The sequence below is a fragment of the Myiozetetes cayanensis genome, unplaced genomic scaffold, assembly GCF_022539395.1.
Source record: "Myiozetetes cayanensis isolate MyiCay16 unplaced genomic scaffold, myiCay2020 scf3, whole genome shotgun sequence".
Lineage (NCBI taxonomy): Eukaryota > Metazoa > Chordata > Aves > Passeriformes > Tyrannidae > Myiozetetes > Myiozetetes cayanensis.
Window position 1 is genome coordinate 60,055,818 of NW_026087521.1, and position 27,809 is coordinate 60,083,626.

The 27,809-nt window shown below is 46.2% G+C and overlaps 1 protein-coding gene across 4 annotated transcripts; it reads left to right on the forward strand.

The window, feature by feature from the left end:
• Positions 1–817: 817 nt before the first annotated feature.
• On the forward strand, positions 818–19,047 carry SINHCAF (SIN3-HDAC complex associated factor). 4 transcript variants are annotated; one of them, XM_050324902.1, is made up of 6 exons: positions 818–881; positions 11,152–11,299; positions 12,939–13,038; positions 13,941–14,067; positions 15,385–15,535; positions 16,418–19,047. In XM_050324902.1, exons 2-6 carry the CDS (start codon positions 11,172–11,174, stop codon positions 16,578–16,580), a joined length of 669 nt encoding a protein of 222 aa, XP_050180859.1. In that variant the 5' UTR covers positions 818–881; positions 11,152–11,171; the 3' UTR covers positions 16,581–19,047. The 4 variants fall into 4 exon arrangements, with proteins under 4 accessions (XP_050180859.1, XP_050180858.1, XP_050180861.1 ...); XM_050324901.1 differs by lacking the exon at positions 818–881 and adding an exon at positions 2,871–5,104; XM_050324904.1 differs by lacking the exon at positions 818–881 and adding an exon at positions 2,871–3,724.
• The last annotated feature ends 8,762 nt before the right edge of the window (positions 19,048–27,809 follow it).

Below are 27,809 nucleotides of genomic sequence, written 5' to 3' on the forward strand. Positions count from 1 at the left end.
TTTTTTTTTTTTTTTTTAATTCGCTCGTTCTGACGCCGCGGGAAAAAAAAAAAATTACGTAAGCCGCCGACTTTTAAAGCGCTTTAAAAAAAAAAAAAGAAGAACGCAGCGCGGAAAAAAAAATTAAAAATAAAATAATGATTAAAAAGAAACAAACAAACAAAAAAATCTCCCAAGATCAGAAAAAAGAAAACGTAAAAAAAAATCGAACAAAACAAAAAAACCCCAGCCAAACAGAAAAAACAACAAGACACAACTTTCCTTTTCTTACTCCCGGCGGCCGTGACGCCCCGCCCGAGGGGTTCAGCGCCGGTGGCCGCTCCAGGCGGTGTGGGGGACGGAACGCGCCGCGCTCGGGAGAGCGGCACGTCACGGCGGCGGCTGCGGTTCCGCGTTGCTGTGCGGTGCCGCGTTGCTGTGCGGTGCCGCGTTGCTGTGCGGTGCCGTGCTGTTGTGCGGTGCCGTTCCGCGGGACGCGGCGCTGCGGGAGGGGCGGGAGGCAGGTGTGGGGGAATGGGGGGGGTGTGGGCGGGGGCGCGCGTGAAGTCACCTCCGCCCGGCCCCGCGGGCCACGCCCCCTCGCGCGGGCCCCGCCCTCTCCCTCGGGCCACGCCCCCTCGCGCGCTTCCCGCGCGGCCCTTTCTCCCTTAAAAGGACAGCGGGGCGCGCGCGGCCCACGGGGGCTCGATTGAGCAGAACGGGGCCGTGGGAACCGCGCCTGCGCAGAGCGGCGCGGGGGCGGGGCAGGGCAGGGCAGAGTGGGCGGGGGGTGCGGAGCGCGGGGGTCCGGGAGCGCGCGCAGCGGCGGGAGCGGCGCGCACCGCACGGGAGGGCGCGCGTGTGTGCGTGCGTGCGTGCGTGTTGGAGGGCGCAGCGCGGCGGTGAGTGACTGCTTTCCTTCGGCTCCTCGGTGGGGAGGGAGAGAGGGAAAGTACAGGCGGGTTTAAACTTTGAGCCTTTGGGGCTTTGTGGGGTTTACTGATTTTTGGGGAGGGGAGGATTTTTTTTTTTTTTTTAAGTCCAGCAGCCGGTGGTTTCTGTTCCACACAAGTTTTGCTGCCCCGGTGCGTGTCTGCAGTTTCTGCAGCGGTAAGAAAGACTTTACCGCCTCGAAACTGTTTGACAACCGTGGCGTTTTCCCCCTTTCCTTTTCTTCTATTAGTGGAGTTTTAAATGAGGTGCGGGCGGGGAGAAACGCCCCCCCCCGCATTGTTGCAGACCCATCCCGATAACTCTGACTCGTGCTTCCAGCCCCCAAGTACGGTTAAAGCCCCAATCCTTTCGGGGTAATGAGTAGCCGGTTCCCTACGATTTAACTCCGAAAGCGGTCCTAAGATGCGGGGCGGGTTGGGAAAACGGGGCTGCCTGGCGATGACGGGCTGCACGGCGCCTTTCCCGGGCCGCGGCTGCCCATCCTCGCCACGCGGGCGGCGTGTCCCCGCCGGCCGTGCCTGCCGGGTGCGGAGCGGCTGCCGCAGGTGCGGCCCCGGGCGCGCCCCGCAGCGCACACCTGTAGCGCCGGCCAGCACAACTTGGTGCCAGCGGCGCGGCGGAGGGAAGGAGAGGGGAAGGGGGCCCGCCGGTGCCCGCCATCCCTCCCTCACCGTGTTTCACGGCGGGGAGAGCTGGCAACTGGTTTTCTGGTATCGCTACTACTCGCGGAGGGGTCGGAGTGTGTGCACGCCCCGGGACGGGGCAAAACGCGTGTCTGTGGGCTGGCGTGTGACACGTGCTGTCGGTCGCGCAGGTCGCGGCGTGGGGCCTTTCGCCCTCCTGCCCCCGGCCCGGTGCGCGGTGTTGCCGGCTTGGGGAGGACAGTGTGGCGGGCGGCGATGGCGTCCTGCCGCTCCCGCAGCTCGGCGCCGCTGCAAGTCGCTCCGGTCCCCGCCGGCGTGTGCCCGTGCCCGGCGCCAACAAGTTTTAACTGCGGGCTCCGGGAGGCGTTTTCGCGGAGCGGGAACGGGAGCGGGGCGGGCGGCGTGCCCCCGGCGCGGCACGTAGGCAGCGCCCGGCTGCGGGGAAAACAAAGGGCTCGCATGTGCTGCGGGCGGCGCGGCTCCCGGCGCGCCGGGGGACAGCGCTCGGCCGCGCCGGGGGGGGCTCGGCCCTGGCGTGTGGGGGGTTGTCGGTGGGGGTGACACTTGTTCCGCGCGGGACAGTGTTTTTTAGGGGGCTGGCTGCCGTTTTTGGAGGAGTTTGGAGGAGCGGCGAAACTTTGGATGCGCCCGCGCTCCCCGTGGCACCGCCGCGCTTTGCGCACGGCGCTGGGGCGGGCGGGGGAGCCCCGCCGGTCGCCCCGGGGCTGTCGGGGGTCCGGGGGAAGGTCCGCGTCGCCCCCGCCGCGGCGTGACCGCGTTGCTGGGAGGTCTGCGACGGCCCTTTGAAGTGAAACTGTTGCCATGTTTGAATTACGTCAGGGCCGAGCCATGAGGAACCGGCGCGGGGCGGGGGGAGGACGGGACCGGAGAGGGGGGCGGCGGCCGTCACCTCGCCGGGACGGGGGGTCCCGGCGCTCGTTGGTGCGGCTGGATCCGCGCTTCCCGCCGCTCCCCCCCGGTGCCGGATGGGGCGGCTGCAGCGAGACCGCGTGGTGGGGCGGCGTTTGCAGCGCGGGGGCCGCCTCGGAGCGCCCACCTCCGCGCTCGGGGCTTTCCTCCCCGGCGCGCCGCCTTCCCCTTCCTGCGCCCTTCTCGTTTATTTTTAATTTTTACTCGTCTTTCGGCGAGTTGAACGCTCGGCAGCCCCGCAGAGGGAGGGGAAGGCGCGGCCACCCGCGTGTGCGCTCCCGCGGCTCCACCTGACCGGCGGGGCCGCCCGCGAAAGTAGGTCGTTCGCCCCGGGGGGTCTTTGTCCCCGCTCCGGCCCCAGCCCCGCCGGCGGTAACGGGGGGGAGCGGGGCCGTGCCCGGGGCCGGCGCTTCCCCCACGCCACGCGGTGCGCGGCGGAAAGCGGCGGGAGCGGCGCGACCGGGCTCTGCCTTTTCGAGCATCTCTTACTCGCTATTGTTTTGCATTTGTTTTAAACTTGCAGCGTTTTGTGCCGGGGAAGCGCTCCCAGTCGCGCTCTCCCTTTTGTGAGGTAAAAGTCGCTGACTCCTCTCGTACATCCATCTCGTGAAGGGGATTTAAAGGGACCTGCCAAACCTGTTGTTTACTCGGCCCGTCCCTTAACGCAGCGAGCGGCGCTGAATCCCGCCTGCCCCGGGGCTCCCCCGGTGGCTCTTTCCTGGCGGGAACGGCCCCGGTTTATACTATAAAGAGCCTTGTCTGCGTCAGTCTGCTGACGGCCCGTCCTTCGGACCCAAATTATTTAATAATCATTACAATTGCAAAAAAGTTTGGAGCCGCGCTGTGGCTGTGCAGGCAGCTGGCGCAGGATGCTGCCCCCCAACCTGGCGCTGTGTGCCTGAACACGTGTCTGTCTCTCTGGGCTCAAGGCCGGGCCCTGCCACCGTCCCCTCGTGGCTGGGGAGTGGGGAGGAGAAGGCCCAGCGTGCTGAATTGAGCCCAGAACGGCAATAGCTTTGCACTTGTGGTGGAGACCGAGTAATGTGCTTGAGCGCAACCAGTGATGCTCTCTTTTTCGTTTTGAGTTTTAATTCGGCGCTTAGGAAGGTGGCAGATTGACGGCCGTGGAGACAACTCTTTAACTGGTTGATAAGGCACGCCAGGAGAGTAATGGTTCTGCAGCAAACTCCTTTACTACTGTGGGTGTACTTACAAAGGTGAGACAGTTTCTGTCATCCATGTGCTGGGTGTGTGCACACCCCCTTCTCTCCAGTCTGCACACAGACAGTTTCCCTGTGTAGTTTACAGCTTTTTCAAATAAAGAGAACAAGATCGCACAAATTCCGCACCATAGGGACAGACTAGAAACCTTTCTGCCGGCACCAGTGGACACTGACCTCCTTTGGCACACAGGTAAACTCTAGGTTTCTTGGGATCTGTGGTCTGTGGTAGAGAGTCAGCAAGTAACAAGTCGGAATTTTCAAACACACCCACAGGCATGCAGCATCCAGCTCCCACTGAAAGTAGGTGGGATTGAGTGCCAGCGCCTCTGGGAAAAATTCCTCCTCACTTCATTCTCTAAAAGGAGCTAATTGCCTATGTGATCAGTCTTCCTTTAAGAAGAAAATATCACTGACTTCTTAGTAAAAGTTGTTAGATGATAAATTCAGAGGTTAAAAATAAAGTTAAAACTGTAACGGTTTGTTGTCTTACTCGTGCTGAGCAGCTCTTTCTCTGTGTTACCAAACTCTGCTTTGCATTGATTCTTAACAGCTGATGCTTTGTACTTCTTTCTTAACTGAGATCAACGACATACACATGGTTCTACTTGACAATCAGCTTCACACTTGCACCGCTTGTAGCACTTGCTTTTTAACACAAAGAAGGGAGCTGGGGCTTGAAAATTGAGGTTATGCAGAATGCATGAGCAGGACTCCATTTCACAACTTAAACCTTTGCCATTGTAGAATGTGGCTCAGTCCAAAGTCCAAGTGAAATTATGAGTAGTATTACTTAAGGAAATGAAAATGTATCCTTTTTTAATGAAGTCACTTCAGCTATTCTGCCGAATAATTACTACTTCTTCTGTTCAAATCCCCATCTAGGTATGTTACTCTCTTTTAAAAACAAACAAGAAAAACCCCAGCCAAAAAACACAAACAAAACTGTTCAGTGTCTCATGATCTCAAGTGTCTGTGATGGTTTTTCAGTAGCAGGTGATTGCAAATAGCATCATAACAGCTGTGGTGACTGTTTTCAGATAAGCATCGCAGACTGAACTCCAGCATTTGTTTGAGAACATCCCAGGTTTTCCTTGTTGGGCTCGTGCTCAGGCTGAGCATGATGTTAGTTATGCAACAGGAGTTTCGGGCAGGGGGAGTCGTCTTTCAAGGTGGAATGTCTGCCGGTGGGGCAGGTTAGGGATTTTTTTTTTTTTCCCCCCTATGCAAATCTTACTGATTACTGTTTTCATGCTTTGGCCTATCCCTTCTTGAGGACTAACCACATGGCAGTTTAGAGGAACACCCAAGTGACTTAGCCCTTCAATTCTGTAGTTCAAGTGGGCTAGAAACTTACTTCCCAGTGAAGATCAGCAGGTAACTAGGCTCCTTTGTGACTTGATTGCATCTGAAAACTTAACTCGGAACAGCTTGTGACCCAGCCAGGATGTCCTGAATGCTCAAACGTGGGAAAGAAATGTCCAATTTGATTTTTGGTACGTGCTGAGCATTTGCTGCCAGCTGCATCTGGTGTGCTAAAATTTTACTGCAGCTCAGAGCACACAACGGTAGCTGTGGACAACTACCAGCAAAAGAGTGAGTTACTTATTTTGGCAGAGAAAAGATTCCTGAAGATGTAGGTTTGAATTTTGCTGGTTTTGCTCAGCACATCAAGTGAAAACTCCACAGCATGCTGTTATATTCAGATGTGTCCTGGGCTGTAAAGGCCAAATACAGCTTTCCTCCAAGTATAAAGTTGTTTTGGGTGGGGAGAGGAAGAGAAGTGGAAGGAGAATCTGAGAATATAGGGGACCAGAACAGTGTAAAATATGCACAATTCCAAATTATGGGTGTTGGAAACTAGTCAGTCTGTTTTGAGCTATAAGGACAGATGACCGACTAAAAGAAATATTCTTGCAGATACTGAAATTGCATTTTCAGATGACTCCAATTAAATTGGTCTCTTTCATCCTTGGAGCATCCTGGCTTTGTGCACGTTGAAGTGTTTTTTTGGGGGGTCCAATTTTAACTTCTGTTCCAAGGGGTTTTTTTGCAGCGTGTAAACTCATGGTGGAGGTATGTTTACATTGAGCGTCTGATACAGATCAGCTACTCTGTAGATGTACAATTTTCTGTCCTACAGTTGATATTCAGTAGAGATATTGCAGTTTATTTCAGCGGAGGGACAGGCCCAAGAATTTATTGCGAGACAAACAGCTCTGCTCCTGGCGCCTCAGACAGCTCTGGAAGCATTTTCCATGTGTGTGCATGTGCCTGGGTGTATGCACTTGCAGATGCAAAAGGCAGAGCATGTATATTTTTTCTATATTAAGGCATCTGTTTCTTTTCCTTTAAAAGAAAGAAAAAAATCATATCATTTTGGCTGTGTTGCTTAGTTCCAATGAGATGCTACAGAGACAACAATTGGGAGACTTTTTACTGACAGGAACCGGCTGCATCAACATATGTAGGCTACATCGTATTTTTTTGTAGACCAACTTGAGGGAGGCTGTGCCAAAGCTGTTTTGTACACATGAAGGCAAATCAAATTGTTCTGCTCTTCTCTGGCAATGTACTGGCAGTTTTGGATTGTACAAAGGGTGAATGATCCAGGTCAGAATGAGGAAATAGGAAGAGAGAAAGGTATTGAGTAGTTGTACTGGCATCCCTCTGGTCTCCCTTAACTCCGGGGAATGTTTCTCTTTCATCTTTGCAACAAGCAGGTGAGCATGTTCATTCCAACTGGCCTGATAATTGTGTTACAAAGGGAGACGTGCCTGCCTTCTAGGAATTCCATCCTTTCTATTATAAAAGGTTTTCATTCTTCTTGGGTGATCAGAAAGAATGCAGAAAGAATCTGGAAAAGCAAATGGAAGTGGCTCAGCTTACTTTAAAATCTAAGAGTTCAGAAGTTCTTCCATAAAGTGAAAACTTAACGAGCATCTACAACAATGCCTCCTTCTAATTTAGATCATCAAATTAAATTTTGCAAAGAAAACTAAGCACCAAATTCTAGTCCTGACAGGCAACAAAAGCACGAAACCGTTTTCACACATGTAATGGTGCATGCTGCTTTGTACCAAACTTCACAAAGGTAATAAGCAGGGTGTGGGATTCTTTTATTTCCCACCTACTTTATTGTTCTCTTCCTAACTCCAATTTTTTTTGCAAGGCAAGTTTCTGGTTTTGATGCTGCTTTTCTAAAAGTGAGAGGGCAGAATAATGGAGAGAGGTTTTTCCTGGTGTCTTTTCTGAGTCCGTAAAAGTTGCTAAAGCAGTTGTGTAAAGCAGAACTTGGGGGAATAGCAACTTCTGCAGGGAGAAGCTGCAGAGAGGGAGACCAGGGAGGAGGAGGAGAACCACTTTTCCCTTAACTTGGGGGAATCCAGCTTCCCTGCTAATGCAGATAAATCTCCATTTCTGTAGAATGACAGATAGACTCCGCCGAGATTTCTGATTCTTTGCTGGTGAGCTGTCCCTTTTGCTTCTGCACAACTGCTGATTTTAAAAATGTCATATATTTTAATGACATGCCTAAATTTGGAAAATAATAACAAGCTTAAATAACATTAACAATGTGCTTAAGTTTGGCAAAATTAGGTTGTGTAATTCTTTCTTATTTCTTCACAAGTTACTTAGTTCTGACTTGCCATCTTTTCATCTGTCCCAAATTTCACATGGTTAAAATACCACAGCTAAGATTCAGGTGTTAGAGTAGCTGGCAGTCTAACTCCCTAGTTCTAATTTGAGATATGAATTGCAAAGCTTTCAAATGGCACAGTCATATGTACTTCTAAGTGCATATTAGCTATTAAGCTCTCCAGCTGACAGAATATTTAGTGTATAATGGTCAAATGGCAACTGTTTAGGATTAAATGTGTGACTGGACCGACGCCTTCCATTTATAACTGCACTTCAATGCAGTTGTTAGAGAAATCTGTTTAACTTGTGGTTTTGCTACTAGCTCTTCCCCATTCAGGCATGATGTATGGTAATACTGTTGCTGACCATTCATCAAGTGGGAAACAGATGGCACTAGTTTCCCTTCTATTGAAGGATGGTGTTGAAAGGCTGCTCCTGTGAGAATGGCAGCAATGATGCAAAACAAAATATTTTCAGAATATGTGTTTGATGCCAGTCTTTGCCAGAACATTAATACATCTTGTTCTACTGTGGTGTAAATACCAGCTGGTGACAGAGATCATCTTATTAGCGTCTGGATTTCTGGAAGAATCTGGGTTAGAAAGCAAATCACATTGTTGATGTTGATATGAGTTCTGTTCTTGCCATGCAGCAGTCAAGATGTACTTGCTGCATAGGTTTTGCAGCATTGTGTCTGCAGGGAGTCATGGATTTTCTAAATAAAAGTACCAGACCATGAATTTAACACTGGGGTAGTCAAACAACATCTAAAATTGCTGTTTAGAAGTTGAAAATTCCCAGCTGAGTATGCTGTTGGGTCTCCAGAGGCTTGTTAAATGGTGTTCATAATAGAGTGTCTCTTGGAGAAGCACATCAGATGCTAAGAAACAAAATACATACTCCAAGTGTTTGCCTGGACTCTGCTGTGTATTTACCTTGACAGGGCAGGGATACTGACCTGATTTGGATGTGCTTTAGTTTGCTACGTGTCCCTGAAAACACAGCTGAGGGCGGTAACCATCCCTCAGTGAGCCCATTCAGCGGGTCATGGACTGCGTAACTTCTGCCACCCGCACTGGATGCTGTGTCTGCTCGTGGCTTCCAGGCTGCTGCTGCGCTGGTGTAGGGAGCAGTGCATCTCCTGAAAAGCCTGGCAGCATTTGGGGTGACTTTGCTGCATATTTGCACAAGTCATCTTTGGGAGAATGTGGGAGAACGTACCCCTAGGTGAGCGTGCTGCAAATGTGAAGAAAGGAATACAGCACCTCGAGCCTGTGGTAGACAGCATGAGCTGGGATGGGGGGTGAGGGGGGAAGGAGACACCTATCCCCTCCATTCTCTCCTAAGCTTGGAGGGTCTCCTTGGCATTCAGCTTGCATTAGCCCTTTGCCATTAACAGGCTTTGCAAAGCCAAGAGAAGCCTTATGGGGAGTTGACTGATTTCTTTCTAAGTGTTTTTGTGGTCGTAATTGCAAGGAGACTCAGCTTCAGTGGGCACGGAGTGGTCTTGTGTGTGCTGTACTGAAATGTAAACCTACGCACTCTAAGCTGGATATGGGTTCCTTAATGGATTTTGTGTAAGAGTATTAACCAAAAATATTGGATACAGTTTTTGCTTTTCCCTCGTTCTCGGCAGCTTGGGAAACTGTGTGTTTATTTTGCACTGCTGCTGTGCTCTTGATCTTCCCCTCTGTGGCTGAGGGGGATGTATTTTCACCTCTCTATGTGGAAGACTGTGCTTAGGCCTGGGTGGTTCACTTAGTTTTTGCTGTGGTCCCACAAAAATGCACAGGATCTCTTTTCCGTGCACAAAATCTCTTTGTCAGTGAGGTAAGCGCAGTGCTACATACAGTTGTTTTGTGGAAGCATGTTTTCGACCTCACCTGAACCTGCTTTTCAAATTGTTTTATTGCCATAATGATGTGGCAAGTCTTGGCAGTGTAGACTGAAGATTTGAGTTTAATTTTCTCTGTCCCACTGGAAGATATTAGAATTACACTCCTTACCTTCCTTCAGGTGGAAGATTTGGGGACAGATGCCTATGCCACATATATAAACCAATAACCCAGGTTGGGTTGCTGGGACTTGGCAATCCTTGGGCCTGGCAAATGACTGGGAGTTCCCTCTCACTAGACTAGCCCACAAGTGATGGAGATGCTGCTCTCCCAAAAGCCCTGCCTGAGCTCCTGGGTATTTCAGTAGCATTTGTGGGAAGGCCAGATAGTTTTCTGGTAGTTTCTAGGAGAATAGGACGACTTGGGGTCTTTTGTTTAAGGGAAGAGGGGGAAATGTGTTACTTGCAGGGCTCCATCCAATTTTAATTTTTGAAAAGCGTAAGTTCTCAGCAGGGGGAACCTGTTCTCAGGGAGCTTCCTGCAGCCAGTGGCCTGTCCCCTCTCTGAGCAGGTAGTATGTGATAAGCAGCAGAGGTGGCTGCTCACTCCCTGCAGCAGGTGGTTGAGGCAAACCTTGCACCAGGGTCTGTTCAAAAGAGAACTTCTTGGAACAGTCCTTGCCTGTGTTATGAGGCAGATGCTGTGTGGCCTGTGAGGACTTGCTGTGTGTCCAGGCCCAGCGCCAGAAGAGCACCAGCTTTGCTCAGTTGTTGGTTTGGTTTTTTGAAGTGCTGTGGGAACTGTGTTTGCTCTGACAGCTTCTCATGCCGTGTCAGACTGTGCCTAACAGGAATCTGCACTGGGGAGTAGCTTGCACCAGGGGAGAACTTGTTTGGTGGTGGGGACACCATGTGTTGAAAAGGTCTGTGTCGTGGTGACTGCAGTAAATCCACTTGTGACTAACTTGAAAAGTTTCTGCCTGGAAAACAGCCTCACTGTATGATACCTGCTCTGATAGCAAATCCTAGCTTAGGAAAAGAATAGGCAGACCTCTGAGAGTAGGATGGCATTTTTGGCTTTCTGTGTTGGTGCCGAGTTTGCAGAGCTGGTGGTTAAAAAATTCCCTTTAACTGCAGCTCCAGTGTTATTGGCAGCGAAGCGTGGTAGGCACATGCTGAGATGTGCCCCAGGGTCCTGCTCCCTGGCCCTTTTCTAGTAAAGTTTGCTTCCCATGGAAAGCAGCTGGGTGGGGAAGGCAGGAAGGCGAGAATGGAGCATGTGCTGACACGGAGCTGGGATGTGGCTGGGATGCTCACCCAGGCCTGAGAACAGAGCAGTGCTCCTGGGTCCTGCAGCACAGACGTGGCCACCGAGGGCTGGGTGGGACTCCACCCTGCTGTTTGTAGAGCGGCTTTTCAGGTATGTCTGCCCTACAGCCTCGAGCTATGACTGCAGCTCATTTAAAATGACTCCTACTCACTTTCTGCAAGGTTTGGCAGGGGTGTTTCCAGCCACAGGTGGTGGTGATGAGGTAGTTCCAGTGACCCGGAGTTCAGCTGCCAGCTCCTTTATCCAGCAGCTTGGGCAGATTCACATGGCCTGTCCTGCAGCCTGTTTTACCACATACACAGGGCTTTCATTAGCCGAGTCAGCTGCATTCACCCCTCTGGGTTGTGCTGTTCTAGATGTGCCCTTAGAGTAGATTTGTGCAGTAAATTAGGTTGTTAGGAGTCCTGCTGGGTATTGCTTAATATTCCAGCTGTTAATTACATAATTTTTTTAACAAGTGCATTCTAGGTGCCTCTGCTGTTCTGAGGCAACATGGGATAAAAAAAAATGGTGCCCCAATCTAGCAGTTTCCCATCGGAATTATAATTTACCTTTGCCCAGGTTTTCCTTTCAGTATCTACAGTGATAAGTAACACCAGTTTCTCTTTGTTTTCACAGGCTGCTGCTGGGAAGAAAAGATGTTTGGCTTTCACAAACCGAAGATGTATCGCAGTATAGAGGGCTGCTGTATTTGCAGAGCTAAGTCTTCCAGTTCCCGTTTCACTGACAGCAAACGTTATGAAAAGGATTTCCAGAATTGTTTTGGGTAAGATTCTTTCTTTAGTCAACGCCAGTGGTCAGTTATGACATTGATTTCCAGGCCTCCAACCTGATGTGTTGTCTTTCTTGACTGAAAGATTAGGTTAGCAGAGGTGAGTGGTGGGAAAAGGCTGCCTCTGGCTTCCTCACAGCTTTCCTGAGCAGACAAGGAGGGGCTGGATCCTCTGCTGCTGTGTACCGGTACCGTTTTATTTTTGATCTGCTCTTACTGCCCATGGAGAGCTGCTCATTCTTAACAGCAAAGTTTTGGGCTCATGCCCTCACCCACCTCACAGCACATGCAGGGATTTAAACCCATCTCAAACTCTGCGTTTTTCACTTGTTCCACAAAGGTGTAAATACCTACACAAAATGATGAACTGTACCAGGTCCATGGGGGCTCTCTGTGGTCTGAAGATTCAAGAATGTTAGATAAAACTTGAGGAGTAAATATTTTGCAGTTTCAGCGGCATTTATATGGAGTACCTGTTATGGATATTGGTGTCTTTGTTCAAATAGGACATGTCAACATGTTATTAAAACTTGTCATTGGAAACCCCTTCTGATGGAAAAAGCAAGCATCAAGTAATTAGCTTTCAAATTAGGTAGTGTTGGTAAATAAAACTGTAAATACAAGTGATTTCTTGTGCCAATTACTGTGACCTTTTAATTTTTTTAAATACTTTCAAAGAGCTTTGAAATTTTGTATAACTATTCCCCCCACCACCTTTTCTAGAAACACTGCTTTCATGTACAACTTTATAGTGCTTTGTATTTACCATGGATTTTTGTACAGAAGTCTGGTGGTGACACTTTTCCTTATATTTCTTGACTACTGTCCTTGGCAGTCAAAGACTGTGTGAAGATACATTGCTGGTTTTTTTTGGTTGTTGTTAACTACAGTGAAGCAGCTTACAGTGTACCAGGGCCATTGGTCTTATGCTTTCTGTTTGCCAAGGTAAAAATGCAGTCTTAACACTTAGCAAATACCTAAGCCTGCCCCATTCATCTATAAATCTTCAAAGTCTTCCTATTTAAAGAGCTGAAAAATTCTACAGTGTTTCCCCTTTATATTTCTTTTAGCATGGATTAGCATTAGAGATGGTTCCTGAAGAAAGCTTGTTAAAGGGAGCGAGTATTGCTGTCATTCCAGTGACTGGTGTTTCTGAAACCTTATCCTGTGCTTATGTGGGAGTGTGTTAGGTGGTATTTGTTACTCATCCTTGAAGCTTTGTGAGAAAGTTAAGACCTGAATAAGCTGCTCGTGTTTGTTCCCAAATGTACGTTTGAGGAACAGGATTATTCCTCCTTCTGCAATCAAAATAACAAACCCACTGGAACTGTGTGTTGTTTTCTGGGTTTTGCAGGGGAAAAAACCCCAAAACCTGAAGGTGACAGGAATGTTGCTTTCAGTGCCCCTCTGGAGGCAGATTATTTCTTTTATTTCTGTGTGGAGGAGTGCTTTTTGAAAGTGAGACGTGGTCTTCAAATGGCCATGTTTGAGCACCCTAGATGACTTGTAATGCCTGAAAAACAGAACTTGAGAACTCCTCTTAATCATCAATTTTTATGCTTCTTTCTGTTATCAAGTGGGGGTATGCTTTTATTAACTGTAGTTAAGTGATCTTTGCTTTTGTTTTTACCAGGCTCCACGAGGCCCGTTCAGGAGATATTTGCAATGCCTGTGTTCTTTTGGTGAAAAGATGGAAAAAATTACCAGCAGGATCCAAAAAAAACTGGAATCACGTTAGTAATTTATTTCTTCCATCCCCAAACCGACTCTAGAAAGAGAGGGGAGGTGCTGGCAAAGATTTGGGGTTTGCTCTTTCCCCCACGCTTTCTCTTCCCACTCTCAGCATCTCTAAACCCTTCCTGGAGTATTTCCTATTTTGTGGCTCTTACCTGCCTTCATTTGGCTTATGTGCAAATGGTGATTATGCAAGCCCGAGATGGAGTCACAGACTGACTTACCTTGTAATTCCTTGTTTTCACAAGCTCATAACTTTGTCCAAAAGTCTCATATGACACTCAAAACATTTCAAATTTGGCCTCTATCCAAAATTGGTTGCTTTTTTTTTTTTCCCAAGCAAGTGACTTGCTCCAGCAACACATAAATCAATGTCATTTAACCAGACAATTACAATGACTAATATCTCGCAGCAATTCCCACTCATATAATATTCTTGTTTGATACACCTAATTCAATTTGGGCCTAGGGCTGGGAAGATGATCAGGATTCCTTGTGTATGTAATAATCTTTATCCAGGAAGCCTTGATGGTAATGGGAGCCAGAACTATAGTTATCACTACCACTAGCTTTGCTCAGAGGTTAAATTTATGATTTAATAACCAAAAACTCCAGGGCAAGTGCTTGGCAGACACTCCTAACTGTACCTGTATTAGTCAAAAATGGTAAGTGGGCAAAAGTTGAACTTTTAAACTTTTAAACTAGTTTTCTGCATTTTCCTACAGACTCAGCCTCTTAAAAGCCAAATTTAAATGAAATGTATGAGTGTCACTGCACAGAACTGCCTTGGATTAACTAAGTTGGTTTTGAGCACCTTTAGCTAAGTCAGTTCAGGTGCCTTGGCTGGGGCAGTATCTGGGCATGATGCAGAAGTGTTAGGCATGCATTTTCTGTGTTCTAGGTGGTAGATGCCAGGGCTGGACCCAGTCTTAAAACAACATTGAAACCAAAGAAAATGAAAACTCTGTCTGGAAGCAGAATAAAGAGCAATCAAATCAGCAAACTGCAAAAGGAATTCAAGCGGCACAGTAAGTGGATCCAAAGAGATTTTGGCAATAAACTTTAGCCTCCCCTCACATAGCTTACAGTTAACTGGCCAAGTTGAATCACCATCTAGATTTGCCTGTACACTCACACATTTGGGCGCTGCCTGTTTTCACAACCTCTTGTTCTCTTAGACCTTGGAGAGGGGGTGGAATGAGGAGGAAGAACATGCGTGCAGGGTGGGTTGCAAGACAGAGGTGGGGAAGTGGCAAGGGGGGAGTGTGGAGCCTGGCTTGAAAGAGTGGGCAGTTGTAGCTTATGTCCAACACTTAAATGACATGTCCTCTAAAAAGAACGTCTTGGGCAAGACCCTCTTGGAAGCTGAATCTGGAAGAGGCTTTGTATTTAGCCTAGACTTTCCCTCACCCACCCCTACTTTAAATTCTTACCATGTTTCCTTATACCTTCCTCTGCTGGTCTCAGTGATTTCTTTCCAGTAGCACATGGACTATTCAAATGGATTTGGATTCGTAGCTTGCCAACAAAGGCATCTGCCAGTTATATTCTAAATATATGTTGGTACTTAAGTTTTTTTCTGAAGCAAACCAACTTCTTAACTGTTGGTAACTTGGTCTTCTCTCTCCTTCAATTATCCTACCTGGCTTGAAGGAGAAGTCTCCAAAGAATCAGTAAAGGCCCTGACCCAAAGAGCTTGTATCTCCTCATTCAATGTGCTATGGTTAATCTAGTTGTTTTACTGTGTCAGCTAGAGATGACAGCTGAAAGGTAGGCAAGTGGACACTCTGTTAAGGTGTGTGTCTGCCCAGAGTCTGTAGTTTATAGTCTTGATGGAGCAAAAGCTCAACACCACCTAATGCATAATGAGAATACATATGTATATACACACACACACACATATAATGCGCTAGAGAGAAGAGCTTTACAAGACTTTACCTGAACAGGTGAGAAAGAAGAGTTACAGTGAGAGAGAAAGTACTAGGTATGAAGAGCAGATCCCACTGTCTTAAAGGATCTTCAGTGATCCCATAGCATGGCCTGCATGGGCTGTGTTTGAGAGCCAGGAACTGAAGCCTGATCCTAAACCTCTTTCCAATCTCTCATGTGCAGGGACCCCCTCTAGTTCCAGCGTCTACTTTGCAGATGCTGACAGATTGCCTCTGTAGTGAAACCTGGTGGGGGCAAGTTAAAAAAAAATGGGTTGTCATTGTTAGGTTTATCTTGTTAATTAAAAAAAAGTCTGTTTCTCTGTTCCCGGTCCACGTGTGACCTTTTACAAGTCAGGAAGAGGATAAGTCTTTGGATGCATGTCCTCATTTTGGCATTTATTCTTTCCCCCGCAGATTCTGATGCCCACAGCACGACTTCCAGTGCCTCCCCGGCTCAGTCGCCCTGTTACAGTAACCAGTCCGACGATGGCTCTGACACGGAGATGAGTGCTGGGTCCAGCAGAACACCAGTTTTCTCCTTTTTAGATCTCACATATTGGAAAAGGTAAAAAGGTGCACTCCGTGCAGGTGGTGACTGACGTCACATGCACGCTGCTTGATTCTGCAGTCTTCAGGAGTTTGTTGCTGCTGAACTTTCTTTGGTCTGAGGGTATAGTTAAAGTCCCAGAGCATTACACGGTACCTGACTGTTTTTCTTTGGGAAGAAATGCTGTGTACTTGAGGCACTTTCCCCTATCTCCTTCCAGTTTCCTATACTAATGCAGGTGCTGGAAAATATTTTTGCTGGTTTTGGGAGCAGCAGATAATATTCCCGTCTGTCGTTATCTTTTCTTAAAACTATGCCCTGTAGATGTGATGTGTTGCCAAATACGAGAGTGTTCTCAACTTGCCAGCAAACACAGCATTTGATTTGGTTGACCTGTGATGGTAGTCATTTGGAAAAAAAAACAAACAACAAAACAATAAATCCTGGAGTGGGAGGAAAACCACAAGGTTTTCTGGGAGCTGATGAGCTTGTTATCTTTTATTGCATGTTGTGACACAGTAATCCCTTGTTTAGCTAATTGCTCCGTTGAAATTGTTGTGACTTTGCTGCCTCCTCTCAAATAATGTTTGCAAGTGCATTGTAGCCAAGGTTAGTTCAGCCCAGATAGCTGTGTATCTGAAACTTCCCTGGGAAGCAAAGTGGGAGACTTAGTTTTGCAGAGACATGTTTGGATTTTTTTCTCCATATTTTTATTTCTTCCCCAAAGCAGTGTTGTGGATGTAGACACAGACTTGTTTTCTCTTTATGAGCAGCCTTTTTGCCCCTATCCTCTGAGCTGGAGGCTCAGTAGTGTCTGGTGTCACGCTTATTTTATGCATGTTTGTAAATTCTGTATATTCTAAACACACAAAGTATCTGTCTCCCTGCCATTTCTTCCAGGCAAAAGGTCTGCTGTGGAATTATTTACAAAGGTCGTTTTGGGGAAGTCCTCATAGACACTCATCTCTTCAAACCTTGCTGTAGCAATAAAAAGTCTGCCACTGAAAAGCCAGAACAAGAAGGACCACAGTCTCCAGCAATCTCCACCCAAGAGGAGTGGTGACTTCCTTGGATAGCTGCAGAAGGTTACTCAGATCCTCTTATTCTCTGGAAAAATACTAGAAGAGTGACTGTTCACTTTGGACACCTGCTATGCTGCCAAAAGACTATTCCCTAGAACTGTTTTGGGTTTTACTGCTACAATTCCACAAACTCTGAAGCCAGTTTGTATCCTTTCAGAAAGACTGTACATAATATTTAAGATGCTATGGAACACTTGGCAAAGCTGAATGCTGCTGCAAGGTTGTCTGATCTTCCCCCCACACTCACTTCACAAGTGAACGTGAGGATGGGGTTTTGTATATTAAAGTATATGTAGTTCATGTTTCTGTAATTGAAAGAAGCAGTGGTTGTAAGGCTTTTTTTTTTTTTTTCTTTAAAAGTTGATTGGTAAACTCCCTTAAATCCCCAAGAAAATATTTCATTCTTAGACATGTATGAGTCAATAAGATGAACTAATACATAGAAATGTTATAAGTCACCTCTCTAGTTATATAAATATATATTTTTAAAGGTGTGGAGATTTCACCCTGTACTACTGACGTAACAAAGACAAATATTTTGTCCCTCCCTCGTGACACAGACTGGTAAACTGCAGACATCTCTACTACGAGTGGTAGCTTGCTGAGAAGGCCTCTAACATACAGTCCTCCTCAGAAGGGGTGGGAGAGCTCTCCACCTTAGCTGAGGAGGAACATAGCAAAATGGGAGGTTACTTTGTTTTAAGCCATCACCAGACACCCTGGGCATGGTGTAGTAACCAGCTGGTGGTTAGAGATGGACCAAGAGACATCTTGATGCCTAGGTTATATGTAAATGATGGCCAGAACTGAGTAACTGCTCTCAGTTGGCCCAGTGCAGCTGAAATGTGACCACAAACAGGACTCCTCCTGGTTTTGGACCTGACATAAAACCAAACCCCTTGCTAAGCAAATCAGGCTCTGGTCCAGGGACATAATCTGATTGCAGCCTGGGGTCTGGATTCACAGTTGCTCTTTTGAAACCCTTCCTCTGCAGTGCTTCTCTGTGTTTGGGTTTTGTTTTTTCTGTTTGTTTGTTTAAGCAGCTGCCAGATCAACGCTTTTGTGAATACTGAATATGAAAAGTTCTGTTAAGAATGGTGCTGTGCTGAATCAAGGCAGAGCTCTGTTTGCATTCGCGATCAAAAGATAATACTTTCTACATAGATTCCCAGACAAGCTCATGTGCAAATCACTGTGACACTCCTTCAAGCTCCCCTTGGCCTTTGTGGGGTGGAAGCAGCTTCCTGGAAGATCGTGCTGCAGTTTTAGCTCCCAGTTGCTTCATGTTCCTTTTATGAAGGTTTAACTTGTGTGAGTTGGGAATTCTGCTTTTTGTTTGGTTGGTTTTTTTCCTGGTTTTGGGGGGAGGGGGGATTTTTTTCTTACAATTACTCTTTTGGGATATCCTGCAATGGATTGCTACATGGTGTGATTCTTGGGGCTGTCCTGCACAGGGCCAGGAGTTGGAGTCGATGATCCTGATGGGTCCCTTCCAACTCAGCATATTCTATGATTTTTAGCTTTCCTTTTTGTGAGAGTCATCAGCATAATACTGTGGTGGGTAGGGTCTAGGACTGGATTTCCAAGTAGTCTCCATTCCTGAAGTGGGAATACTTAGCAAATGAAAATATAGATAGGGAAAGATATGCAGGTTTTAAGAGGAGCCTCTGCCCTCAAAGCTTTTTTTTTTCTTTCTTTTTTCCTCTCCTTCTGTTGGGTAATCCAACCTCTGGAGAGAAAGAAAATCAGGGGAAACAGGGCTTTGACTTATCACAGCCTTACAGCTTAGAGCTTTCATTGGACTTATTTTGCTTTTCCTAAACTCTGGAGGTTCTGAAGGGAGGACAAAGCTGCTTACCTTGCTTTCATCCTCAATGAAATAGAATCATTTGGGTTGGAGAAGACCTAAGATCATCGAGTCCAGCCATAGATATATAATGGATACTTGGTTGTATAAAAGCATAACTAGGTTGATCATGTCCAAAAAGGGCTTGAGCAAGAGTCCTTGCTAGTTTTGCTGACACCTGTTTCATATGAATTTGTGTTTTCAGCATCAGTAATTCTGTACACCTAAGGCTGCAGTATTGGTGGTAGGATGTGCTCTGATACAAATCATCTCTTCTGTATTTATTTATTTATTGCTAGATTTCAACCACCAACTGCTTCCCCTACTCCTTCCCACCTCTTCCATTCCTGGTAGTAATGCAAAATGAACTGTATGTAGTCATGCACTTTGTATTAATGTATTAGAAATCTATGGAACCTGTTTTGTACTTTTATACTGTTCAGACACTTGTAATCCAACCTTTTTTTTACTAGGGTAATGAATAAATTTAGACTTATTTAGAAAATAAGCAACTTCTCCCCTGTTTGTTTCAACTCTCTTCTGCTAATTAGACTTGGTGTTGGAACCAGGCCAGACAACCCATGTTTCTATTTGAACAACACCAAGGGTTTTTTTTTTTTCTTTTTTAAAGGTGGAGTGAGGTAATTCTCTTCCTATTTAATTTGGAAAGAAGAGCAGAGCAAAGGAAGGAGGTGGTGTTTGTTATGTCAGACAGCTGTCTAGGGGCAGAATCAGAGCCTTCCCTTGGCTCCACGTGCGCGTCAGGCATTCCTTCCCTGGGAATGGGTGGTGCTGACATTTGGTGTTCCCTCGCTCTCTTTCTAACTCGCCATCATTCGTTGAAGACCAGCTGAAGTAACAGTGTTAAAGGGTTGGTGCTGACAGCATTTGGGAACATCCCTTTCCAGATCCAGCGGAGTCGGTGGCAGAGACTGGTGCTCCTCTACTGGAGCTGGAGCCTGGAGTGTTCCTTCCCACGACAGGCGTAGTCAGCTGGATAAGCTCCAGCAGACTGGTGGGAGCAAGGTCTCTGGTAGGAGCTGTCCGTGAGTAACTGAGTTTAGAAGATAATGGGGAAAACATTGCAACTTAAGCTTGTTGCGAGAGACTATTTTGGACTTTAGCGGATTTATTCCTGCTGAGACACTGGCTGTTTTCTTACAAGTTGAGTAGGATGATATTCAGAGATTTATTTAAAAATCCTGTCAGAGAAAGCTCTGCATAGACTGCAAGACCACATGATTTTAGTACAATAGCGTCTATTTTGGATGTGTTTACATTATCTGCTGAAGATGTGAGCATAGTTCGGTTCACCTAAAACGTAAAGGTCTGTCTAAAATTACTGAACAGAAGCAGGTGCGCCAAAAAGTGTTTTAAAAGCAGGTAACGTTCTGTGTAACCCATTATGTGCAACTTTCCATCCTGTTTCAAATAATTAATTCCTTCTCTCTCTTACGCTGCTGCTGCACAGCAGTGACTACAGCTACTCTCAGGGTAACCTCTGGGTGCTGAGAACTTCTGTGTGGATGGACAGAGGGCTTTGTTTGTGGGGCAGAAAACCTAATATGGAGGGTTACAGCTGTGGAGGAGGAAGCTCCTGTGGGAACATTGGGGAGGCATCTTCAGAGCAATGTACAATGAAATCAGGAAGTAAAATCCTGCATCAAGCCCTCCTGTGCTTCACCTGAATCAGCTGTTGCAATGACAAGTGTGTCATCTGCTAGAATATCTCACAATGCATGCATTATAAAGGTACTTTACAGAGGATTGTATTATACTCAAAAGACAAGAAAAATATGGCATGTGGCAAGAAAATATTTTGTTGGAGGCCACCAATGGGCAGGGAGCAGATCCGTGATTTCCAAAGCCTGAGCTGGGTGTCCAGTGCTGCTGCTGAAGCATGCAATGGCAAGTTCTGTTTCCTTTTGTATGGTGCTGCATGAAGAGTAATTTTATTCTGATCTGTGCAATTTTGAAGTTTCTCTGTGACCTCTACAGCACTGAGCCTATGACCTGCTTTCTGAGCAGATGACGGTGCCATCCAGCCCCAGTGACCAAAAGTTGCAGCTCTTAAGAAGTCATATAAAAACTTGAGTTTCAATATGATATAAGAAGAAGGGAAACTCCTCCTAAATGGTCCTTGTAGTATGTAATGTAATTTTTTATGTTGTCCAGACCAGGGGTAAGAGCAACCTGCCATGTATTCTGCAGACCTGGCCCTGCGAGTGCCAACACCAGAGACACAGCTAACTCCCTTTTGGTTCTTGTTTTCTGTTTTCTTCCTGTGGAAATCTGTCCATGAGGAGGAAAGAGAGCACATGTCCAGATGCTGAAAGTGGCACCAGGAAAATGCTGCTTCCTCCGTATAAACAGTCTACAGCAAACAAACACAAAACCCATGCTCCCTTTCAGGATAACTGTATATAGGATTTGTAAAGCTGTTGGAGGTATCTCTTTGGTTGTGATGGACATCATGTAGCCAATGCAGCTAACCCCACTTTGCTGTTTGGAGGAGAGGTTCCAGTTTGTATTTCTATTGCAAATTCCATCTTTGTATTGTCCTGCAGCAGCTTTGAATTCTGTTGGTGATGAACAGCTAAGTTAATGGTTATGGGCTTACAAAGAAGTTAACACATTCTGGGAGAAAAAATGGTATGCAGAGCACTCGTGTACTCAAAATCCTGAATGTATTTGGAGTGGACATGGAGTGAATATTTCAAGCCACGTAGCACAATGAATTTAGAGTTTGTTCCTCTTCTACATTTATCTGTGAGAGTTATTTGGAGAATACTTTCTACTGTATCAGAGAGAGGTTATCCCTGCAGGAGTCCATGACATCCCTCAGTTCTGGGGAAGGGACTGTTCATGCTCCTGCTCAGGTTTCCCCGATAGCGGGGAAAACACGGACGTTTAGGAGGAGATTGAAAAGCCTCAGACCCCGGGACCGCCGGTGCTGGGGGGGGGGGCGAGGCCGGGCCGGTCCCTCCCGGCGGCCGCGAGGTGGCGCTGGCCCGGCCCGGCCCATCCCGGTAACAGGGACCGCCCGTCCCTTCCCCGGCTGGCTGGCCCGGCGTCCTGGGCATTCCCGGCTGGCATTCCCGGCGTCCTGGGCATCCCCGGCTGGCAGTCCCGGCGCCCAGGGCATCCCCGGCACAGCCCAGGGATGGAGCTGTGAGTTGCCCTCGCTCAGGCATTGCCGGCAGCGCTCGGCTCCCCGCATCGCACCGGCACGGCCAGCGCCTCGGCGCGTAAAATACCAGCAAGGACCTCCTCCACGGGCACACGAAGCTGGGGCTTTAATCACTTTAATTCCATCTCAGCAAAGAGCTACTGCCCCCCCCCAAAAAAAAAAAAATTTTTTTTTTTAACTGGGCAAACCTAAGTGGTACCTAAAGTGATGGTCTTTGCTGTCAACCACAGTAAATAAGTGTCATTGTCTCATCCAAGCCAGGTGCCACCAGCTACAGGGTTTGGCCCACTGAAAGTTGTTGGAGACTATAAGGGATGCAGGGGAATGACTGCTAGTGGCATCCCTTAGCAGGGAAACAGCCCAGTGGGTGATGCGCAGGTCTGTCAGCTCTGATCGCTGCTGTGTGGTGATGTGAGAGCCACAGCCACGCTCACAGCAGTGCTGGCCCCTGGCGCTGCCTGTGGTTCTCAGCCTGTGGTTGCCCTGCGAGGTTCCGAGAGCAGCGCTCCACTTGGCTGCCCTCCACAGCAAAGTAGGGCACGGGCCCAGCGCCGCTGCAAGCTGGTATGCGTGGCAGGAGATTTTCTTAGAAGCTGGGCTAGAGATGCTTCCCTGCTGCCAGGTCTGTTCCCAATAATTTAAACTGTGAAACAGCGAGCCTTGGTGATTGGCAACTCCTGAGTGTTTCACCTTCTGACATCTTAGAAGTAATTGCTCCCTGATGACTCTGCCTGATCTGGCATAGCTTGCCCCTTGGTGTTTGCCTCCCAGTGATGATCTTTAGGGAGAGCACACATCAGGTCATAAATCAGTGGGTGGGCTTTGCTGCCACATCAAGAGGCTCTGGCGTTCTTCATTGCCCCTTAGTTGCTGGCATGCCTTCTGTGACTTTTATCTTCCAGAAATGAAAATGCAGGACACACAGGAGGAACACATGGCATCTATTGCTTATGGAGTCCGCTAAGTATCAAGGGCCAAATCCTGCTCAAGGATGCAGACCACTGCAATTGAATCAATCTGCCATTGTTCATCTGAGAACAGGTGCAAATTAAATGGCTGAGAATTTTACAACTGATTCTCAGACACAATGTAACCAGGATGAACAACTTTTTTTTCCACTCCAACGAGATTTCTTAGACATGAACTGCTGCTGCTCATTAACATTGCCTTAATTAGGCCATGGCATTCCACAGCAGTTTGGTATGGAAGCCAAGTTTTGATCTAGTAGGAGGAGGTCTTTCACCTGCTTGAGAAACCTTACTAAGTAATTGGAAAATAGTCTTAAACGGAGCTCAAGGTGCCCTAGAAAGAAAAACTGAGTAAAATCTAATCATGTTATATACTAGCTCTCCTAAATAACATCACCTCTGTAACACCACCTTCTTAGATCCCGCCCCCTGTTTTCTCTCCCTCTCTCAGCTTTGTCTCTTTTAATGTTTCTGTAATTTCTGTCTAGCCTGTTGGATAGACTTTTGAAGTCTGAATGGTAACTGATCCTGGTTTTGCTGCTGGCTCTACACCTTTGGGAGTAGATGGGAGTCCTGATACAAGATGATTGTTTAAAATGAAGATCAGATGGAAAATGAGAGAGTATCACGTAGATTTCACAAGAAGACTAAGCTAATGTTCCTCTTAAGAGAAAATAGAAAAAAGTAAGTTTTCTAAATAAGGAAAAATGTGATTTTTCTAAATGTAAACAATGGCACTAGTATAATGCATGTTTCTATTGCAGGTGAGAAATGTGCTTTATAGGGAAGGTATGAGAGAATACGGAGATATGTGAGAGAGTGGAATAAAAGGAGAACTGAGAAACATCAGGACTCAGATTTTCAGTGGTATTGGCACACAGTAACCATCTGTTTTCTCTTTTGCTTCTGGAAGGCCTCTGTCAGCAGACAGGAGGCAGGAGCTTCGCCTCATCTGTATTAGCAGCTTTCCATGTGAGACGGGCGGTTTGCTGGGCAGGCACTTTCCCCTCTTTTGAAGGCGGGTGAGTAAAGAGCCCGTCCCCTCCGCATCACCACCCATCGTTTACACAAGCTAACCCTGGGCTATTGTCTGTGTGAACAGAGCTCTGTGCAGCACGATGTTCGGCTCCCAGGCTTACATGGGAAGCTTGTGAGCTGCAGATGGCTGCCCGGGAGCAGCGTTGGGGCTGCGGGGAAGGCACACAGCCCAGCAGAGACCCGCTGCAGTAACAGCGTGGAGAGAGCTGGCTTCCCACGTGTCCTCCCTGGAGCAAAATCTCCAGCCACGGTGACCCTGTGTAGGTTCCTCAGACCCATTTTGACCTGCAGGGAAAACAGAAAAGAAACTAAGACTAAATAGAAATGATTTAATATCGGTGCAGGAAAGGGTAATTCAGACTTTTGTGGGCTTTGAGGGGCAAGGGAGAAGTTATGGAGGGGAAATTTCTGCCCTGTGATTTGCAAGATAATTCTGGCACTCTGATACATAGCTAGATTTGATTTGATTTTCTAATACAAAAATCTCAGGAAAGTCACGTCTTTCCCCTCTCACTTACTTCTTTACTGTTTCCTGTATCTCTTTAATTAGGTTAAAATCAGCAGTGTCTGTAAGCTGTAAACCATGAGGTAGATTTCTCCTAAGTTTCTAATGTGGAGATTGCATATCTATGAGGTGATTAGAAAAAAAAAAAAAAAAAAAAAAGCAGTGTTTATATGAGGGATTATGCTTTCTGGCTGTCTGTGGCTGCAAGGGAACCCATTCCATTACCCAGGATGGGTCCTGTCACAGCTCTGTATTCTGTAATGAGTATGGAGATAGTATTTTAAACTGTGTAAATTATTGCCTGCCTCCTATTTTAAAGGGGTTTGGACAGTTATTGCCAAACTTGGTGGGAGGACTGTTCAAAAATTATGCTGTCACCTCTGCTCTTGTCTAAACTAAAACCAAATGAAATTGCATCTTTCACTCTTTTCTCTCATTTACAGTGTAGCAATAGTGTGAGTTACAGGTGTATGTCCATGAGATGGGGAGTTAGGCCCCTTGCTTACTTTCTGCCTCTTCCCCTTGGAACCCACGCTTGGAACTTCCACCTAATTTCAACTTTTTTTTTTTCTTTTTATTTCAGATTTTCTAAAAGCTTGGGTGTTTTAAAAATAATAATAAGAAAAAACCCCCACCAAAACAAAAAAACCTAGACCCACCCAACCAACCAACCAAAAAACCACAAAAAAAAAACCAAAAAACCAAAAAAAACCAAAAACCAAAACCAAACAAAACCCCACACCAACCACCAGACAATAAAACAAACATACTAATTAATTGTGGGTATTAGCTGACCACTGCTCCATGCATCCTTTCAGCCATAACCCATTTAAGTACACTGGTTGTTGTGAGCAACCCAACACAAAGGAAAATTAGATTTCTGTTCTTAGCACTGTCTTTCTGTCATCTCCTGTAAGCTGTAAATTCACTTTAATTTTCAAATTTGTTGAAAACTTATGGCCAACAGAATAAATAGAACTTTTGGCTTCCAAAAAAACTCACCTTCATCATCACATCTACCTGCCTTACTATGTAGATAGCAGTAAAAATAACAAATGATTCAGTCTTCAGTACATTCATTAAATAATTATAATCATTCACTGAGCTAAAAGGATTCAAAGGAAATTAATTGTGCCAGTAACAGGCCTCATGACTATGCAACAAAGTGGGAAATTTTCAAATCGTGGTTTTAAAGTGTGTGTATGAGTTCACTGTTCTCTATTATCTATTTAGAAATCACTGTCACAACTCTCTTATTAATGTATGAGGTAGAAACCAAATGTATAATAATTTCAATCAACTTCATAATTTTTTGAAACACTGCTGTAAAACTCTCCATTATCGTATGCAAAATGGTAAAGTCAGTTCCACTTAATTTGTTTCATATGTTATTCCAACAGCATCACAAACAGTTCATTGTTACACATCTCTCCAAATAATGAGTTCAAGACATCCTTTCCTTCGCACCACTTCAGCTGCATGCTGCACACTTCATCTTGTGTAATTGTCTGATGAAGAAGGGAAGCAGCAGCAATGAAAAAGTGTTAGACACAGGTCTTGCACCCCCTAAGGACAATGGAATATTTGGACAATGGATAAAAAAGGAAACACGATGAAACTAATCAAGACATGATTAATAATATAGTTTTAATAACTTCCTTCCCTCATCAGAATGCTACCTATCACCACAGACATTCTCACCCAGGATGGGAAACTTCCAGACAGATTCCCATAAAAGGTGTTGGGTAAAATGTACTGAGCTCTGTCTGAATGCTGCACTTACAGTATTTGCTGGAACAATTAATGAGCCTAACAAACCACTTATTAGCTAAATGGTATATTTTTTAAAAAGCTTAAAGAAACTAAAAAAAAGTCAACTAAAAAAGGGTGTTAAATTAAATTGGAGGCAGTTAATCTCTTATGCACTGAAGTCTGTGCTTTGCTGGACTGGCAGCATAGTAATCTTATAAAATGCATCTACTCAGAAACACCCCTCTTTCCTCTCAGTCTACAAAATGCCCCCTCCTTCCTCCACACCCATGGAGCGAAGCACATATTCCTCTTCTGATGATTGTAGTGTAAAATGTTTTGTAGCCTGTTAAACTGCTATAATTTTTCTATTTGAAACCTGTATATAGAATTTCAGAGTAAATAATCATATCTTGATTAGCTGTGAGAAAGGTCATTTTCAGGGGGGAGGAGGCAGGAGTTTCATAAAAATATTTTCTTTAAGTTCTACTGGAAATTTAGGCAACTAATTTAGGTTCCTCCTTGAGGTCATTCATAATTGTTGGTGTTGAGCTGAGCAGTACTGTACTGCTCTGTGTAGAGCCCTTTTATACTTGGGGATGTTCCAGGTCTGTGGATCCCCTGTGGCATTTGAAAAAAACTCATGGCTATTATGAGAATCTGAGATTCAGCCTGTGATCCACTGAAGAAAGACAAATAACTCCCATCCCCAAAAACAAACAAACAAACAAAACCCCAAAACAAAACAAAAAACCAAACCAAACAAAAGAACAGTTATAAATTATATTGACATTTCGTGTGACCGTCATACCTGAGTATCTCCTTTGGAAAGTCAGGGTGAGTAATGCAGTTTCTAGTGGATTTTTAAAATCCTCTGAGTTTTTATTGTATGTTTCCCTGCAGACAGCAGAAATATCCACCTAACTGCAGTCAGGCACTGTTTCAGGTACCTTTCTGTAATGGTACAATGTACTTGATCTACGCAGCAGAAGAAACTTTTGACAGCAGCCAACTAAAATATGAAGCTGAAACTGGTAATCCTTTGGTAGTGTGAAACTAGCAGCAGGTATTATGACAAGGTAAGGGAGAATGTGAAGGTTTTAATTTAAAATTTCTCTCATAAAATATATTCAAATATTCAAGGTGGGGATTTTGTTGTTGTTGTTGGTTGTTGGTTGAGATTTTTTTGCGAGCACTTAAGTCAAATCAAGGCCTCCAATGAATATGTAAGTACAGTGAGAGTCAAGGACAAAATACTGAGAGGTCCCTTCTAGAAGCCCACAGCAGTCTTTCCAGTAGCTCCAATGAAGGCTGGATAATGCCTTGCCGGATTACTTATGTACTTAAAGATAAACCTGTGAACAAATATCTACAGACTCGGGGGCTTTTGGCTTAGTTTTCAGAGTGTCTGAGCCTTTCTGGTTTACCACAGATGTCAGAGGGAGCTGTAGGTGATTCAGCATTTCTGGAAGCGGAGGCTTTTAGCTACAGAGTTGCCTGCTCTAAGGAGGGCTACCTGGAGTCCTACCTACCCCAGGGGACTTGGAGGGTGTTAAGATGGAAGGACTTTTGATTCTGCATCCAAGATCTGCTCCGCCCGCCAGTCGCACAGCCCGTGCTGGAGCATGCCCAGCCTGCGCCCTGGTGTGTGCAATCGGCTACTCCAGAGGGAAACTCAGGTGCCAAACAGGCTGACATTCATCAGCTCACGCCCTACGTGTAACACTGAAGGATTCACGTGGTTCCAGAGGACTCTGAGGCCTGGGAAGTGTGGCCACAATCCAAGCACCCAGCACGGCCCTGGACTTTTTGCTCTTGTTTACAAGGATGATGTGGCCATAACATAGGCATGTATGACAGAGCAGCATTCAAAAGGGAATTTTTTTTCACTCTGTGTTAACAATCCTGTGTATC